The sequence below is a fragment of the Daucus carota genome, chromosome 5 (assembly GCF_001625215.2).
Source record: "Daucus carota subsp. sativus chromosome 5, DH1 v3.0, whole genome shotgun sequence".
NCBI lineage: Eukaryota > Viridiplantae > Streptophyta > Magnoliopsida > Apiales > Apiaceae > Daucus > Daucus carota.
In genome coordinates this window covers 17,851,499-17,871,176 of record NC_030385.2, presented here as the reverse complement: position 1 = coordinate 17,871,176, position 19,678 = coordinate 17,851,499, and the positions used below count along the sequence as shown (strand labels likewise).

The 19,678-nt window shown below is 36.0% G+C and overlaps 2 protein-coding genes across 2 annotated transcripts; both read left to right on the top strand.

The window, feature by feature from the left end:
• Positions 1-338: 338 nt before the first annotated feature.
• Positions 339-1,223, top strand: LOC108221436 (uncharacterized). Its single transcript, XM_017395315.1, has one exon. The coding sequence runs from the start codon at positions 339-341 to the stop codon at positions 1,221-1,223; it is 885 nt and encodes a 294-aa protein (XP_017250804.1).
• A 15,751-nt stretch (positions 1,224-16,974) lies between these two features.
• Positions 16,975-19,678, top strand: LOC108221437 (zinc finger BED domain-containing protein RICESLEEPER 2-like). Its single transcript, XM_017395316.2, has 3 exons — positions 16,975-17,008; positions 17,410-19,427; positions 19,535-19,678. The coding sequence occupies exons 1-3, from the start codon at positions 16,975-16,977 to the stop codon at positions 19,676-19,678; spliced, it is 2,196 nt and encodes a 731-aa protein (XP_017250805.2).

Below are 19,678 nucleotides of genomic sequence, written 5' to 3'. Positions count from 1 at the left end.
ACAGAAGACTGATGGCGGGTTTTTTTTTTGTTTACGGAAGTGGAGGGTGTGGGAAGACTTATTTATGGAAGACCTTGATATCAAAGTTTCGCTCCAAGAGTTTGATAGTTCTTACTGTTGCTTCGTCCGGTATTGCTGCAACTCTCTTGCCAGGTGGCAGAACAGCACACTCAAGATTTAAAATTCCTATTATTTTAGATGATTGCCCTACATGCAACATAGCTCAGCAGTCAGATATTGCAGAGCTCCTGCACCGTACCAGCCTCATCATTTAGGATGAAGCACCAATGCAGCACTGATTTGCGTTTGAGTGTCTTGATCATTCTCTGCGTGATATCATGAAGTCTGTTGAGCCTAGGTGTTTTCACTTGCCTTTTGGTGGGATTAACATTGTCGTTGGTGGTGATTTTCGACAAATTCTACCGGTCATACCTGGTTCGTCTCGCAGTGAAGTTGTTGCCGCCGGAATTAGTAGATCAAAACTCTGGGATAATGTTAGGCTCCATACCTTGGTCAAAAACATGCGTATTAATAGAGGAAGCAACGAAGCTGATGTTGAGCGTATGAAAAAGTTTGCACAGTGGGTTCTCGATATAGGAGACGAGAAGATTGACAGAGCACCAAATGGAGAGTTTGATGATGATATTGAAATCCCATCTGAATTCTGCAATATAGGTAATGAGAACTGTATTGACGACATGATTGATACCACCTTTCCTGATTTTGCAGAGCATTATAATGATCCCAAGTACTTGAGTGAACGAGCAATTTTAACTCCCACAAACAACACAGTGTTTCATGTCAATGCTTTAATTGTCGATAGAATTCCTGGTGAATCACAATCATATTATAGTGTGGACAATGCGGAAGACTATCCTGGTACAGAGTCTAAGCTCAATAATAGTTTTCCTCCAGAATTTTTGAACTCCTTAAATGTTCCCGGTTTGCCTAGCCATGAACTAAAACTCAAAGTTGGTGTTGTCGTTATGCTCATGCGCAATCTTAATCAAACGCTTGGTTTATGCAATGGAACACGGATGATGGTCACGAAGTTACTTCCTCAATGTGTCCAGTGTGAAGTGATCTCCGGGAGTTTTGTTGGCACTAGACACTTTATCCCTCGAATGGAACTTTTTCCAACAAATTCGAAGTTGCCATACAAGCTGCTGAGGAAACAGATGCCTTTGCAAATCTGCTATGCGATGACAATCAATAAATCATAAGGGCAGTCCCTACAAAAAGTTGGATTATATCTGCCTAAACCAGTCTTCAGCCATGGACAATTGTATGTTGCTATCAACCGCGTCACATCGCCTGAAGGTCTTCGGATTTTTGTTGAATCTCAAATGGGTCTGACTACTAATATAACTGCAAATGTAGTCTGTAAAGAAATATTTTACAATTTGCCGTGTCCTTAGGTTGTCTTGCATTCATCCTTTTGGTTTTTTGTATGTTCCACAACCTCCCAGGACATGGTACCCTTTTGTTACTTTGCAAGTGAAGTTTTTTGTGACTTGCATTGTATATTTTTTGTGACTCTCTGTATTGAATTATCCCACATTTATGTTGTGGAAATTAAGTGATGGACCTTAGATGGAACTCATGTTCTGTTAAACTACAAGAAAAATGATATTTACTTACCAATAATATACCTACTAATTTATATTGGTAGCTAAAATTAACTTTTACCTACTAATAGTTATTTGCAAAATTAATTAGTAAGCAAAAACTACATTCCACGTATGCATTGATAATCAGGAATAAAAATTGGTAGATAAAAAGATTTAGCTACTTATACATCATAATAATCTTTTTACTTTTCTTCACTTAGCTTTTTCACCCACATAATTTAATATCTTTCCTTCCCTCTTTTAAATAGGTGCTGACGTGCAAATATGACATGGCATGTATTCTTGTACCTTCAGTTTTTTTAATAATCTTATATCTTCAATATATATAATTTTATATTATCTATGTTTTTATTTTTTATAATTATCTCATCTGTATCTTCTTATAACATCATCCACTATAAATTAATTAACTTTTTTACCCTAATTTTTCCGATTAGAGTAGATGTCGGTGTAAGAGTGAGATGGAGGCCCATCCCAATATGTTCATATGAGATTGAGAATAGGGCTGATCGAAGCTCATTGACAGAGTAATCTATTTGTTCCTCCTTGATCGGTACAGTATTCTTTAGTTCCTCTGTTTCTATGTGTATATACATCCTGCTAATGTATATGTATACATTTGATTAGTGGTTGCTTATATGAGTTTATTGTGTGTTTATTCGTGTGTACGCCTGTATCTTGATGTATTATTCATCGCTAATTGCTTATATGGATGTAATGATTTCTCAATTTTATTAATTGTGACTATCAAGGTTATCGAATTCTCTGGATACTATTTCTAGGGACATTTCAATCTAGTTAATGGGAAATTTCTGATTCTAATTTTATAACCATGAATGCCAGGTTCTTGGAAATTTTGTAAAAAATTTATTCATATAAAAGATATGCATCTTTTATGTTTCCTTCTAATTATATATATATTAAAGTTGAGTTTTGGGGTGAGCTACAGGTTTAATTTGTTGAAACTAAAATTCATGTCCATCTAATTTTGTGTTCTTTTTTTTTTGGTGATATTTGTCCACTCTTTTTTTTTTCTTGTTAAATGACCTGTGCCACTCTTTGTTCATGACCAACTAAAATTAGAATAAATTAAAATGCTAGTTGCTAATATATGGTTTGTGTGAGAGTCCAAGAATAAATTTTCTCATTAGAATTAAGATAAATGTGTTAATGTTTTCTCAAAAAATTAAAATTACAAACTGTTAAAATTATTTGTGAAGACTGAAAATTGCAAGAATGTTAAAATTATGCTTCATAAACTCAACTAGAGAATACTTGTTTTGTTTTTAATAAATTTTACAAATTGTTCTAAATATGCAAAAAAAAAATATGTATCATTAAGGCATGTCCATTATATTTTAAAAGTTGTTATTTATAGCTATAGTATTTTATAAATTCTGCAGCAGAACTATTGCCACAGAAGACCTGAAGATAAATAGGCATGTTTACCAGTTGCTAGAATTATCCAAACTATTTTATTTGTGTGCTAAGTGGACAATTCTTTTAATTAAGTGCTTAGTTTTTACGCATCAAGGCAAGTGAAGATCATGTAGGAGACTCTATAGTAAGAACTGAGGGGAGTGATTATCTTGTGTTTGTAAATTCTGCCTCAGACATAGGCTATGTTTTGGGTGTTATCAAAGTATTAGAAATTTTAACACAAAGAAGACAGAGGAATAATAAATTATATGTCTATTATAATTTGTGTGCATATGGACTAATAGTTGCCTGATTTATTTCCAGTAGTCTTTTTATAATCTAATCTTGTACAAAAACATAACATAATTATTTGATTCATATTTGAATGTCCATGTTATAAATATAATAAGCATAATGCATCTAACATAACTATTTTACAGGTTTTTGAACAAGTACTTTTTGGAAGGACATGGATCGTTCATGGATAAATATACCAAATAAGTTGTCAGTAGAATATGCAAGTGGGAATATCTGGATTTATAAGTGTTGCAAAGCAGTTTGCCGACTCCAAAGGGATGGTATTATGTCCATGTAACAGATGTGTGAATAAGCAGTTACAGGACCTTAATGTGATTAAGCTACATCTGCTTACTAATGGCTTTTTAACGACATACAAGATATGGTATCATCATGGTGAAAAGATTGATGACACAAAAGATGAATTGATTTTTAATAATCAGGATGGGGATCTAAGAGATGAACAAGATGACGATTTGGTTGAAGGTCTTAATGATGCTATTAATGATAAGTATTTTGACATTGGCCCAGCTAGTGATTTTGTTAGTCAGTGACCACCAAATGTGAGTGACAGGTATGATGCTCTCTTTCAATCTATACATAAACCATTTTACAACAATTGTAAAATTTATGTCCTAAGTGCAGTGGTAAGGTTAATGAATGTAAAGGTACTTAATAAATTAACTGATAAAGCATTTGAAGATATACTTAAATTTTTGAAAGAGATCTTTCCTGAAGGTAATTTTTGTCCAGAGAATTATTACCAGACAAGAAAGCTTCTTTGTGAAGTGGGTTTAGATGATGAGCAAATTGATGTGTGCCAATATGATTGTGCTATATTTTACGGTGACAATGCAAGTGCTGTGTCATGTCTCGTATGTCATTCTAGTCGTTATATACGAAACAAGATCCCACATAAACGACTTAGATGGTTCACACTAAAAGCTCGACTGAAACGATTGTGAAAGGCATATGTTTAGCCTATTTGTAATTAAAGAGGTACCAACTCAACTCTGATAAGAAATCAAGGTAAATAGCAAGTACTGTTGAAGGAATCCGTACGAAGAACGTCAAGTGATTTATTGAAATTATATGTCTGAAGAATTTCAGGATGCTGCTGCACACCACTGGAAGAAGTTCATTAATATGTTCAAGCCTCAGTGTACAAATAATCTTTTGTAGCATGTCCAGAAGTCCAGAAGGTATAAAGTTTTAATACTTTATTTATTCAGAAGATTCCATAATATTGTTACTTATGAAGAAGAACTACGAAGACATAGACTCGACGAACAAGCCTCGTTTCAAATGTTTATTTGATAAAGAATATTTAATTCAGCTAGATACAGATGAACCAGACAATACATTTGTGTGTCAGCTACTCAGATTAAATGTTCTGCATCAACTACAAGTGGCCGTTCGATCAAGACAGAGATCTGCAACGTTCAACAAAGCTTGGAGTCCCTGCTGCTAAATGAATATAATTTTATAAATATTTATTTAATTATTTCACTTATCAAAATAATTAAATTGGTTGTATAATTTATTTATTAAATTAATTCACCTTCGAATTAATTTAATTTATGAATTTATATAATTAAGTGAGTAATTAGTAAGTATTTATTCAATTAAAACAATTGATTTAATGCATATTTGGCTCGGTATGACATTCTCAGAGAATGTCATACCGTGTCAGTTGAGCAGACTTTCTCAGAATAGGAATATGTCATACTGATGAGTATTGCATGGCTTAATCAATCGGTATGACTTTCCAAAGGAATGTCATACCGTGTACTTGATTCTGACATGCTTTGATATGACATTAGATAATGTCATACCGTTTGTTGGTATCAGACATTCACTGGTATGACTTTAAAAAGTCATACCGTGTCCTTATATTAGGCTTTGTCCTTGTGTGTGTATGACTTGCTTGTTTATGACTTAAAAAGTCATACAAAGCTCAACCGAATGACTTTCTTTGGTAAAGTCATGCCAAATGAAGAGTAGTGGCCAAGGAATAAAGTCTTACCGCCCCTGGCAGTATGACATTCCATTTAAATGTCATTCCTTCTTTGTTTTATGGCATGGCTTTGTGTAATAATGTCATATCTTCCATTGTAATGTCATTCCTAAGCTAGAAAGTCATTCCTTTCAATGTCATACCTAGATCCAAGTGATTTGCCTATAAATATGGCTTCACTTCTTCATTTGTATGTTGTTCATTGCATTGTAAACTTTCAAGTTGTTAGTAACTTGCTATTCGTTATATCCACAGTTTTCTGTGCTTTGGTCACTCGGTTGTTTTAATCACTAAACTAGAATACATCCTGTCGAATTTATTCTACGAACTTTAGTGGACATTAAAACGAACCATATTAATTATATAACGACTTAAAACATTGTTATATTAATTAATTAAAATCTGATTAACAAGTTTAATTCAAATCAGATTATTCCGCCGCGATTTTTAGTGACGATTGTATTCAACCCCCCCTTCTACAATCGTTTCAGGACCTAACAGATTGTTTAGCTCTAAACATACTGCAAAAGACATGCGATGGCATCAAGAAGTCCGTAAAACTGAACCTGGTATATTAAGACATCCAGCTGATGGGATGGCTTGGAAGCATTTTGATAGTACATACCCTGAATTTGCTGCAGATTCCAGGAGTGTACGAATGGGGTTAGCATCAGATGGGTTCAACCCTTTTTCTAACTTGACATCAACCTATACAGTGTGGCATGTAATATTAATTCCTTATAACATGCCACCATGGGCCTCCCCAGATTGTACAAATTACCTTATGTCATTATTAATTCCAGGTCCCAAATCTCCTGGAAAAGATTATGATGTTTTTTTGCAGCCACTAATTGATGAACTTAAAGAGTTATGGGACGGAATTGATGCATATGATTCACATAGTGGGTCTCTATTTAAATTTAGAGCAACGGTGTTATGGACGATTAGTACTTGCCTGGTTGGAGCACTGCTGGAAAATTAGCTTGCCCTGTGTAAACTGGAAGATACTAGATCAAGAAGAATAACAGACAAACAATGTTTCACTGGACACCATTGTTATTTAAATATGAATCAACCTTGGCGAAAGAGCAAAGAATATGATGGATATACTGAGTTTCATGGTCCTCCAAGAACTTTTACTGGTGACGACATATTAAAACAATTAGAGGAAGTACCTATACGTACAACTGGTAAAGCACCAAATAATTCTTCAAGGAAACGAAAGCGCGGAGCCAATGAGTTAAATTGGAGTAAAAGAAGTATTCTATTTGACTTGCCATACTGGTCAAAGCTTCTACTACGCCATAATCTTGATGTGATGCATATTGAGAAGAATGTTTGTGATAACATTATTGGTACACTTCTAGATATTGAAGGTAAATCCAAAGACAATTTGAAAGCTCGTAAAGATTTACAAGATTTAAATATTCGTGAAGATCTTTGGTTAAAAAAGATGACTAATAATAAATTTGAAAAACCCCATGCTAGTTATACTTTCACAAAGGAAGAGTGTAAGGGTTTTTGAAAATTTATTAATAGTGTAAGATTACCGGATGGATATGCTTCCAATATAAGTCGATGTGTTACAGATAATAACAAGCTTAAAGGGATGAAAACTCATGATTGTCATGTTCTGCTTCATAAGATATTGCGGGTTGCAATACAACCTTATTTGACAAAGAATATCCGTGGCACATTGATTGAGCTATGCCAATTTTTTCAAAAAATTTGTGCGAAAACTATACGGGTTTCTGATGTTGATGAACTAAAGCAGGGAATTATAATAATTCTATGTAAGTTGGAGAAGATATTCCCCCCGTCATTTTTCACTATAATGGTTCATCTTTGTGTACACTTGCCTGATCAAGTGTTGCTAGGTGGTCTGGTTAATGGTAGATGGATATTTGGGTCAGAACAACACATGGGTTTATATAAGAGCTATGTTAGAAATATGGCTAGACCAGATGGTTCAATTGCAGAAGCTTTTGTCGTGGATGAAGCTGTAAGTTTTTTATCGAGATATGTTTATGACATAGAAACAAGATTCACTAAACCTGAACGTAACTGGGATACACCTATTCCAGATCATCAAATGGACATTTTCAAGTCTTGTGTTCGTCCATTAGGGGCTTCTTCTGTTCAGTTGTTGGGGCCTTGGAAAAATACCACTCAGTGGTATATATTAAACAATTCTGTGGATGATATTGAGGAATATCTCAAGTAAGGAAATTTTTATTGTTTGTTAATGAATTTTATCCTAATTTGTGCATTTGCCAAGATTTTTGGTATAATTTCTTACTGTATTCTTATTTAGTTTTTTTTTTCATGTTATAAGTTACTAAAAAATCTTATACCTGGTATGAAGTGATCATAAGAATACATTGCAAGCAAAAGGACTTTCAGAATCAGAAATTTGCAGTATGCAAAGTGAAGAATTTCCATCTTGGTTTAAAACAAAGGTGAGATATTTTAATAAATTAGTTGTTATTTAGTTGTATAGTCAGTGACTCAGTGATATACATATCCTTTTGCAGGATATGTATAGTTAGTGATTTTAATAAAATTAAATATCTCTAAAATAATATCTCTGATTACTAGAAAAATTCAAAAAAAAAAATTATGAATTGTTTTTAGATAAACTTCTTTGATTAATTAACTTATCATTTCGAGTTTCTACGTACATTCGACCTTTATTTTATTCAACTTACAAAATAAAAATCAATCAAATTTCTTCAAATATGTTAGTCCGAATAAACTCACTATATAAGATAATATAGTGAACACAATCAAAAACAGAACACCAGTATAAGAGAATAATTCAACTAAACTCTTATTCACAAATCACAGTAGCTTACAAATAATCTCTTAGTGATTTATAATTTATCACTAAGAGCTGCTAGGTTACACGAATGATATTCAATTGATAACTCATCTAGAGTAAACCCTAAGCTGTGTTTATATACACAGTTACATGATATCTACTGATTGATTTACATTTATCTGCTTCCTAAAATAATCTAATCAGTAGCCATCTTTTCCATGTTCTGATTTGCATATCTTCCTTGATATTCTCTTTCCTTGCTTATTCAGGTCTTCTCCTAGAAATCAGCCGCCTGCAAACTCTGATCATACAAACTCTGATCCAGCTGGCAGTCGTTAAACTCTGATCCTAGATTAAACTCTGATCTTCATTTCTGCACACTAAACAAGTTAAATACCTGTGACATCATCAAATATGTAACAATCTCCCCCAACTTGTACATTAGACAGAATGAACAAGTTCTATATATATATACTGATGATGTCAAAAATAATCAAGGACAAATGCATGAAGTAACTAATCTGCAAAAATTAATTATTACTTTCAGAATAAGTAGAACTAATTACAACTTACAGAACTAGCAGAAGCTAACTAGCCAATCAGTCTATATCCATAGCTCTCCTTGACAAACAGAGTGATCAAATCTTCTTCAATCTGTTTCAGAGTCTGTATCATTTGAGCTTTGACAGTCTTTAACTCTTCATTGTCTTCTCCTGTCTGGTATATAGCTGATCTCAAGGCTCTTGCCCTGCACCTTTTCATAGCTTCTCCTAATTGAATGGCTCCTGGTCTGTCAGCTTCATTATTGTAACCCAAAATTCTGGTTCCAGCTATAGTCTCCATAACAGAGCTATTTTTGATCATATCAATCTCTGAACCATCTTCTTGAGTTATCTTAGGCACATATTCAGCATCAGAATTTATCCCATAAAATCTTCTCTTTTCTTGGATAGTTCTCTTCGGCCTTTCAGACCATCTCTTGGTTGCTTCATTCTTTATCTCAAGCATATAATGAATATGCTCAAGTTCCCTTAGAGATTTTATTAATAGATCAGCTTCAGAAATTCTGTAAACTCTGCCAGATTCCAAAAATATAGCAATTTTCTCTTTATCTTCTGGTCCATCATGAGTATCCATCAGAATTTGTACTGATTCTATTTTGTCAATGTCTTTCTGTGTAACAACTTCTCCAGCCTTCTCAGTAAGAGGATATGGATTTCTGAAGACAGTTGCATCACTGGTCTGGATTTTCTCTTTCTTATGACCTAGACCTGTTGTGTCCCTTGCTTCCTTTCCTCTTGTTCCTTTGTCTCTGATTTGAGTGAACAAGGAGCTTTCCTTGTACTGTCCTGTACCAAGGCTTCCAAATAAGCTCTTCTTCTTTGGTACAACTGTATCAACTTGAGCCTTGTCAGAGGTTGACTTCATCCAAGAAGCTTTTACTTCAGCTGACTCCAGCTTATCTTCCTTCATATTTTTAGCTTGAGCAGTGTCAGAGGCTAAATTCTGATCAATGGACTCAGGAATAGTTGCAAGAGTTTGTTTAACTTCTGATTCATCCTTCTTTTTAGATGGAACACCATCTATGACATTTTTCCCTTTTTCACTGGAATCAGAGTCAGACTTCTTCTGATAAACTCTGGGCCTATTGATATCAGCATAGTTGACTTCACTGATCACTATTCCTTTTCTTTTTAAAGATGGTAATTTCTTTGAGGAGGAATCAGTGATCTGTTTCTTTCCATCAGACTTTGCTTTCTTTTCATCAATCTTTTCATCAGACTTAGATTTGCTGATCTTCTTCTTCTCAGCAGCCAACCTTTCTTCTTCCCTTCTAATATCCTCAATTGACACCCCTGGATTTTCTTGTTCAAATATATTCTTTGCAACTGCTTCATCAAAATCCAGTTGTGTAGGGGCTTTGTGTTAGGGTTATACTGAAATATTCGTTTGAAGTATATAACAATTATTTGAGAATCTTTAATGCATGTTTTCACATTGTCTGTATATTATATATTGTAGACAATCTAGTATCAAATGGGATAGCAGAAGATTAGATTGTCAGACTCCTTATATAATATAATAAAGGTTCACAGTCGCAGTGGTGTTAGACAAACCACTGGAACGGCTGAAGTATTATTTGGAAATAGTTTGTCTTGACTATTGAATAATATTTATATACTTTGTGTATATTGAACGGGATCAAAATAGTAGAATAATTGTTTCTTTAATTCTGACAATAAAGAACTAAGATTCTATGATGTTATTAATGCTTAAGTTCTTAATCCGGATATAGTGATTGACACTTGTATTTAATGCATATGCCTTGACTCATAAATTAAGTAATTTATTTTAAATTACGAATTTATGTATTGGGCAATGACATTATATACAGAGTGGGATATTGACTATAAAAGGAAACCGTGTCCGAAAAATATATTCGGGTGATGATGTCCTCTTGAAAGCTCATAAAGATAATTATGCTTTAGTCCTGCAGGCAGATTTGTTCTTGCATAATTATAAGGTTGAGTGGATGATCAAGGATAAAAGATATTAATTAAATTAATTGTCAGAAATTAATTTAATTAATGGACATGCGATATCTTAAACATGGGGAATTTATAAGCAATTAATATGGGAGCCGAATTAAATAATTAATTTACGGAATTAGGAAAGGTAGTGCAAATATTAGTTCTTTAGTGGATAGAATTAATATTTAATGACATTGGGCCTGGCCCGGAATGTCATTAGAAGGCCTGACCTAATGATCCATGATCCCTGCTGTAGCCTATATATATTCTCATTCTCCTAAAGCTGAAAAACACACCAAAACGAATTAATCCTAGAGTCAGAGAGAGGCAGACGTTTTTCTCAATGAGACAGCTAGGGTTTTGGGTTTTCGGAGCTTTAAGGAGAGGCACACCTTGGGAGATCGAAGGCCACACTTCGTCCAAGGAGAATCAAGGAATACAGTAGAAGACGTGGATTTGAATCGCTTGCGCCGTAGCGATTAAGGTTAATATTCTGTTCGAACTTTTGATATGTATCATAAAACGCAGGGCCAAGATCCGATTGTTCCTACAATGGTATCAGAGCGAGGTTGCGGTTCTGCGATTTATGATATGTAGTCCATGTCATGATTATATATGCATGTATATAGTGATTCTGTGATGCAGGTCGTTGTCCACTATTATGGCCGTGTTTTAATTATTCTGTTATGTTTGGATTCCACGTGGTTTATCGTGGCTGTTGTAAATCACGAGGGTTGATCGTGATAGTTTAATCTTGTAATTCAATTTGTAATTGTTTTAGATTATGATCTGATGTAATAGAATAGGCTGGTTCGCCTGTACAATTTGTATGTAATTGTTTGATCAACGGGGCTGCAACAAACAGAGATCTTCCGCTGCTGCGATCTGTTGCCGCTGCTATTTAGGGTAACTTTTGCATACGATGTCCGATTTGGGCGCAGAATACCTTTTCGGGGACGGCAGAACTAGACGGACAGGCTCCAAATGACGTAGTCCATTTGGTGCAGTTTTTCAGGGCGTTCTGAGGCTGTTTAGGCCTCCAAACGGGCTCTCGAAGATTTTCGGAATTTTTCGAAGGATGATTTCGAAGCTGTTTTTCCGGGGCCATAATAGTGGATGTGTTTCATTATGTTTTACATAATTTCTGCCTTTTCTTGATTATTGCTACTATGTGTTTCTTGTCTGTGTTGTTATGCCATGTGATACTAACCCTTCGCATGCTAGAATGACATGGACATAGGGATGTTTTTTAATTAATGCTTTAATCATGCTAGTATGCTGCCATGTTATGTGTTCTTTATGTGTTCTTTATGTTGCTATAACCATGATAGTATGCATGTGGACTTCGAAGAAATAACATAGGGCGATGCATCTAGATTAAAATCCTCAAAGTAAATTCTAAGTGGGAGAGGGAGTTAATATGATATTAAATCCCATGGTCTCCATCATTGTTTGTATGTAATTTAACATATAAGGCGAATATAAATTATGTATACGTCACCCATCGTGGCATGTAATTTATGGTGCCTAGAATGTTATAGATATTACTGGAACAAACTTCTTGAATTAATACGAATAGATACGAATTTTCTTTATCTCTGATTTGGGGCGATTTCTAAGGCTTATGGGTATTAAGTGAGACCGATGTGACTCCTCCACTGCCTAGAAGTCAAACCAGACACGAATATTGAATTGAAGTATTCTATTCGAGAAATATTGGAAGGTATACATGCCGCCCATCGTGGCGTACCAAGTTCCATAGGTTTCGGGTAATTTAAGATTTGATGATGGTATACACTTAGCTATGAAAAATAATATAGACCACCCCAACGTGGCTTATTGTTTAGTAATAGGACCGAAGTAACGTTTAAACAAATTTAGGTGGTATACATGTCACCCATCGTGACGTACCAGAAACTTATGGTGTTTAAACGTTAGTGCATTTAATTTTAATAATTGTTAGAGGAACCAATAGGACTTAATTTTTTATGCACCCTTCTTTATGTGTAATGTGATTTTTTCATGCATGATTCTCAGGATATAATGGGGTTTAATCCACTGTTCACCATACTTAAGGATAACAAACTTACCGGACCTAGCTATATTGAATGGAAACGTAATTTGGACATTGTGTTGACTGCTGAGGAGTACAAGTTTTGCACTTATGAACCCAAGCCTGAGCAGCCCGCTGCTGATGCTCCTGATGAGGAGAAAGAGTATTATAAGCGGTGGACAAAGGCTGATGAGATGTCGCGATGTTACATTCTGGCAGCAATGTCGGGTGTTTTGCAGCATCAGCATCAGGCTATGGCCACTGCTTCGGATATGCTCTTTAATCTCAAGGAACTTTTTGGAGATCAGAATAGGGCTGCTAGGCAAGTAGCCATGAAGGCTTTAATGAACACTCAGATGGCTGAAGGTACACCTGTAAGGGATCATGTTCTCAAGATGATGTCACATCTGAATGAGATAGAGATCCTTGGTGCAGAGCTTGACGGGGAAACCCAGATTGACATTGTCCTTATGAGCTTGCCCAAGAGTTTTGAGCAGTTCCGCTTGAATTACAACATGAACAAGAGGCAGTATAGTCTTGCGGAACTGCTGACAGAACTTCAGGCAGCTGAAGGATTATTTCGCCAGAGTGTTCAAGTGAATGTGGCTGAGAAAGGTTCTTCCTCTAAGCCGAAAGGCAATAAGAAGAAGAAAAAGGCTCAGACACAGCAAGCTGTGAAGGCAGTGGGGGTTCAAGGTGGTGTGAAAAAGCCTAAGGGGAAGTGCTACCGGTGCAAGCAGTCGGGTCACTAGAAAAAGGATTGTCCTCTTCCTAAGAAGACAAACAATACTGGTATGTCTCTTTCTCTAGTTACAGAAACATTTATAACGGCTATATCTACGAGCACTTGGTGTGTAGATACTGGAGCCACTGATCATGTTTGTAACTCTATGCAGGGGTTCCAGCAATCCAGAATGCTTAGAGATGGCGAGATATACGTGTTCATGGGAGATGCTACGAAAGTAGCAGTAGTTGCAGTAGGAGTTATTCATTTATCTTTTGGTTCTGATAGGATTTTGGTTTTGAACAATTGTCTTTATGTACCTTCTTTTAGAAGGAATTTGATTTCGGTTTCTAAACTTGCTATGGATGGTTATAATGTTTGTTTGGATCGTAATGTTTCTATTATGATGAATAAACGGATTATATGTTCTGGTACATTGCAAGACAATTTGTATATAATTAATCCTAGTCAACCCGCACTGCAACTACAACATAGGGTATTGAACAACACATCTTCTACCTCTAATAAAAGAAAGCAACCTTCTAGTTTGAACCAAACATATCTTTGGCACTTGAGATTAGGTCATATTAACTTGAGGAGGATTCAAAGACTGGTAGTAGACGGGCCTTTAGGCTCATTGGCAGTGGAGCCATTTCCAGTTTGTGAATCCTGCTTGGAAGGTAAAATGACCAAAAGGCCTTTTAAGGCAAAGGGGAATAGAGCCAAAGAAGTGTTAGGATTGGTTCACTCTGATTTATGTGGACCTATGAATATCCAAGCAAGAGGTGGTTATGAGTATTTCGTCACTTTTATTGGCGATTATTCTAGATATGGATACGTTTATTTGTTGCACCGTAAGTCTGAGTGCTTTGAGAAATTCAAAGAGTACAAAGCTAAAACGGAGAAGCGACATAATAAAAGTATCAAGTCACTACGATCTGATCGTGGTGGCGAATACTTGCTTGGGGAATTCAGGGAATATTTATCAGAGAATGGGATAGAATCCCAGTTGACTACACCAGGCACACCCCAGCAGAACGGTGTAGCAGGGAGAAGGAACCGGACTCTTTTAGAGAGTGTTAGATCGATGATGAGTTATTCGGATTTACCCAAGTCCTTTTGGGGACATGCCTTAGAGACAGCAGCTTATCTTCTGAACTTAGTACCTTCTAAGTCGGTTCCTAAAACCTCTTTAGAATTGTGGACCGGGGACAAACCGAGTCTGAGACACATTCGGATATGGGGTTGTCCAGCACATGTGCTGAACAGGAACGCGACTAAACTAGAATCTCGTACAGAAGTAAAGCTGTTTGTAGGCTACCCCATGGGAACAAAAGGTTATTTATTTTATAGTCCTAAGGATCGGGATGTCACTGTTAGCACCAATGCAAGATTCTTAGAGGAAGACTATATAATGAATCACAAACCCATGAGTAGTATCGTTTTAGAGGAATTAGTGGGAGGGACGAATAATGAACCTGTAGTACAAGTAGAACAACCACAGCAGACTGTGCAACCGGTCACTAATACCGCACCAGTTCCTCGTCGTAGTGGGAGGGTTGTTCGACAGCCCGACAGATTCATGTTTTTGGGAAAGTCTTCGGACTTGGTCTCTGGTGAACATGATGATGATCCCCGGACATACGAAGAGGCAATACAAGACAAAGATGCAAGTCTTTGGCAAAAGGCAATGAATTCTGAGATGGAATCTATGTATTCTAATCAGGTCTGGGAGCTCGTGGAACCACCCAAAGGTGTAAAACCTATTGGATGTAAGTGGGTCTACAAGAAAAAGAGGGGATCAGACAAAAGGTGAAAGCCTGGAAAGCAAGACTTGTTGCGAAAGGGTATACTCAGAAAGAAGGTATCGATTATGAGGAAACCTTTTCGCCGGTAGTCATGCTTAAGTCAATCCGTATTCTTTTATCTATAGCAGCTCATCTCGATTATGAGATTTGGCAAATGGATGTCAAGACAGCTTTCCTTAATGGAAATCTTGAGGAAACCATCTATATGCAGCAACCAGAGGGATTCATTAAAGAAGGCCAAGAGCATCTTGTATGTAAGCTGAAGAGGTCTATTTATGGACTTAAACAAGCTTCTAGGTATTGGAACATTCGCTTTGATCAGGCAGTCCAGTCATATGGATTTGATCAATGTCCAAGCGAAGCATGCGTGTATAAGAGATGTGAGGGAAATGCAGTGGTTTTTCTAGTGCTTTATGTTGATGACATTTTACTCATTGGAAACAATGTTAAGATGTTGTCTTCAATAAAGGCATGGTTGTTCAAACAATTTGAAATGAAGGACTTAGGTGAAGCAGCATACATCCTTGGGATCAAACTTATAAGGGATCGCAAGAAAAGGATGTTGGCTTTATCTCAGGAGCCCTACATAGATGACGTATTAGCTCGTTTTAACATGCAGGACTCCAAGAAGGGTAATTTACCCTTCAGACATGGAGTTACTCTATCAAAGAGGCAATGTCCTTCGACACCTAAGGAGATAGAGAACATGAAGGCAGTTCCTTATGCTTCGGCATGTGGGAGCCTAATGTATGCAATGTTATGTACGAGGCCTGATATCTGCTTTGCCGTGGGCATGGTTAGCAGATACCAGTCAAACCCAGGACAAGAACATTGGAGTGCCGTAAAAGCAATACTCAAGTACCTGCGAAGGACTAAGGAGTAGGGCTGTTCACGAACCGAGCCGAGCCGAGTTTTGATCGAACAGAGCCGAGCTTTTTTTTTTCCTGACGAGCCGAGCCGAGCCGAGCTTTCTTAACGAACAAAAAGTTTGTTCAAGCTCGAGCTCGTTAACAAACGAGCCGCACACGAGCTTCTATCGAACAAAAACGAGCCGAGCCGAGCCGAGTCGAACGCGAGCCGAACACGAGCTTAAACGAGCCAAGTCGAGTCGAGTCGAACACGAGCTTAAACGAGCTTAAACGAGCTTAAACGAGCCGAAGCTAAAAAACTGGTCAAACCACTAATTGACTGTTAAAATAACAAACCAAATTAATTAATTTTTTTGTATAATTTTCGTCATATCACTATAATGTATATATGTTGACATCCATACGGTTGGATCGTTAACAAATATTTTTTAAAAATTAGAAACTTTAATACGGGACTAGACAGTAGTTAGAAGTACTAGTCAATTAACAAGTTGACTGTTAAAATAACAAACCAAATTAATTAAATTTTTTGTTATTTTTTTTGTCATATCACTATAATATATATATCTTGATATCCATATGGTTCGATTGTTAACAAATATTTTTTAAAAATTTGAAACTTGAATTCAGGATTATACAATAGTACAATAGTTAGAAGTACTAGTCAATCAACAAGTCGATTGTTAAAATAACAAACCAAATAAATTTATTTATTTATAAAAGTTTTGTCATATTGTTAAAATGTATATACATTGACATCTGTATGTTTGGATTATTGAGATTTTTTTTTTAATAATTCGAAACATGGATTCAGGATTAAACACTAGTCAGAGTACTGGTTAATCAATTAGTTGGCTATTAAAATATCAAACCAAACAAATTGTAAAAGTTTTGACATATCATTAAAATATATATATTGACATCATACGGTTGGATATCATTAATAAATATTTTAAAAAAAATATCACTAATTAAAAAAATTAGTAAAACCAATAATTAGCCATTTTATCTAAAAGTTTATATGACCTGACCCAAATATGCTAAGCCCAACCCAACAAAAATTTTTAAAGCTAAACCCAACCCAAAAGAAAACCCTAACACTAAAGCATCTCATCTATCTTCTTTCTTCAGCAGATTCGTAAATCTAATGGCGCCTTCAAGAAAAAAAAAAGCATCACATCGAAGTTATTCCGGAAAATGCTGAGTTCGAAGAGTTAAGAAGTCTTGGTGATGAATCAGAATCTGAAGATGCTGCTGATAATAACCACATAATTGCAGAGCCCGAGCCCGAGAAGCCTGATCAAGAGGAGATATCGCGAAAAAGAAAAAGTGGCAGCCTTGAAACTCAGGAGTCTAATCAGCCTTACCAAAAGAAGCCGAGGAAGAAGAGCTCTCGTTGCTGGGCATATTTGGACCAGGTTGAGGAAAAGAATCAGAGGTTTGTAATTTGTAAACTCTGCAAATCGAAGATGAAATTAGGGAGTTCGGGCTGCACAACAACATTAAACAGGCACGTTGATAAATGTAAGAGGACACATGGACAGACAAGTCAAGCAACACTTCAGTTTCAACCGAGCGATTCTGTCTCATCAGAGGTAACACTTGGTAATTTCAAATATGATCATGCTGAAATGAGAAAAGTCATTTCTCATTATATTTTAGTAAATGAATTACCATTTAGGCATGTTGAAACCTTTATGTTTGACAAGGTAATGAGAACAGCTACGCCTTTTTGGCAGAAAATCAGTAGGCATGTTGTTAAAAAGGATTGTGTTAGTACTTATGAAATTGAGAAAAATAAATTAAGAGAAATGTTGAAATCTGTTAGGAAAATTAATATCACAACTGATATGTGGACTTCCTCACATCAGAAAATTGGTTATATGGTTGTCACGGGTCATTGGATAGATTCTGACTGGAAGCTTAACATGAGGGTCCTGAATTTTTGTAATGTCCCTCCCCCACATAGTGGATTTGTAATTTCAGAAGCTTTGCTCAAATGTTTTAATGAATGGGGAATAATTGATAAAATTGGGACATTAACCGTAGACAATGCTGCTGCAAATGATGTTGCGTTAAGATGCCTAAAACAGACTTTTAGTGCTAGAAGGTCATTATCAATTGATGGAAAAATGTTTCATGCGCGTTGCTGTGCACACATATTGAACTTGTGTGTGCAGGATGGGTTAGACCCAACACAGGAAATAGTTGATCAGGTAAGGGATGGGGTTAAATATATAGCAGCCTCGGAAAGTCGTAGAATTAAGTTTGCTGAAATATCCATGTCACTAGGCTTGAAGTGTAAAAAACTGATTTTGGATGTATCAACTCGTTGGAACTCGACATATAATATGTTGTCATGTGCAATTGAGTTCAAAAATGTATTTCTTATATATAGCACAGCTGATCAGGGGTTTAGGGATTATGTTCCAAGTGCAGATGATTGGGATAGAGTTGCTGGTGTGTGCTCCTTTCTTGAGGTGTTTTCCGATGTCACGAAAGTTGTCTCTGGAACGGAGTATTCGACTTCAAATTTGTTTTTATCAGAAATAAGGAGAGTCAAGCAAATAATAGACAAAAAGGCAGTTGATCATAATCTGCATATTCGAGAGATGGCGCGAAAAATGGAACTGAAATTTGAGAAATATTGGGGGGAAACTAATTTGGTAATGTTGATTGGTGCCGTCATGGATCCACGGTTTAAAATGAAACTTCCGGCCTTTTGTTTTCCTACGCTTTATCCAATTGCAAGTGATGCTGAAAAAAATTTGTCTTATTTAGCAAATGCCTTAAATGATTTGTATTTAGAATATTGCAGGGAAGACAAAGAAGCTAATAAAGAGAGGTATGAATCAAGTGAAATGTCTTCTTGTGATGCAAATTCTATGTATGAACAACGGGAAACACCCAAAGGCTTAAATGATTACGAGAGTTTTATTCGGGAAAGTGGAGGTATAATTGAGCCCACAAAGTCAGAATTGGAGGAGTACTTAAGTGAACAAATTGTGGCTCCAAGTTCAAAGTTCGATGTTATAGCTTGGTGGAAAGGGAACTCTGCAAAGTATCCTATTTTGTCAAAAATGGCATCTGATGTGTTAAGCATTCCCATTAGCAGTGTCGCTTCAGAGTCGACCTTTAGTGCTGGAAGTAGGGTAATTGAACCGCACCGCTCCTGTTTGAAACCTGAAACCGTAGAAATGTTGCTGTGCGGAGCAGATTGGGTGCGTGAATTGTATGGACTGAAAAAATCTAAAGAGGTATATACCCCTGGGTCCTGGTACTTTGAATGTGTAGTATATACTTATTAATTGCATTTTTTTTTGTTTTGACATGCTTTCAATTTGACTAATTTAAATGTTTTCAGGAGGACAAGGAAATTGTGATACATTTGGACAAGGTAATCTTCTCAATTTTATCCCATATTAATTCAAGTTGTTTAGTACTGGAAGTCTGCCATGTGTTCGTCTCCCAGCTAAAACAGGTTTTTGAGCCACTGCAGATTGCATAG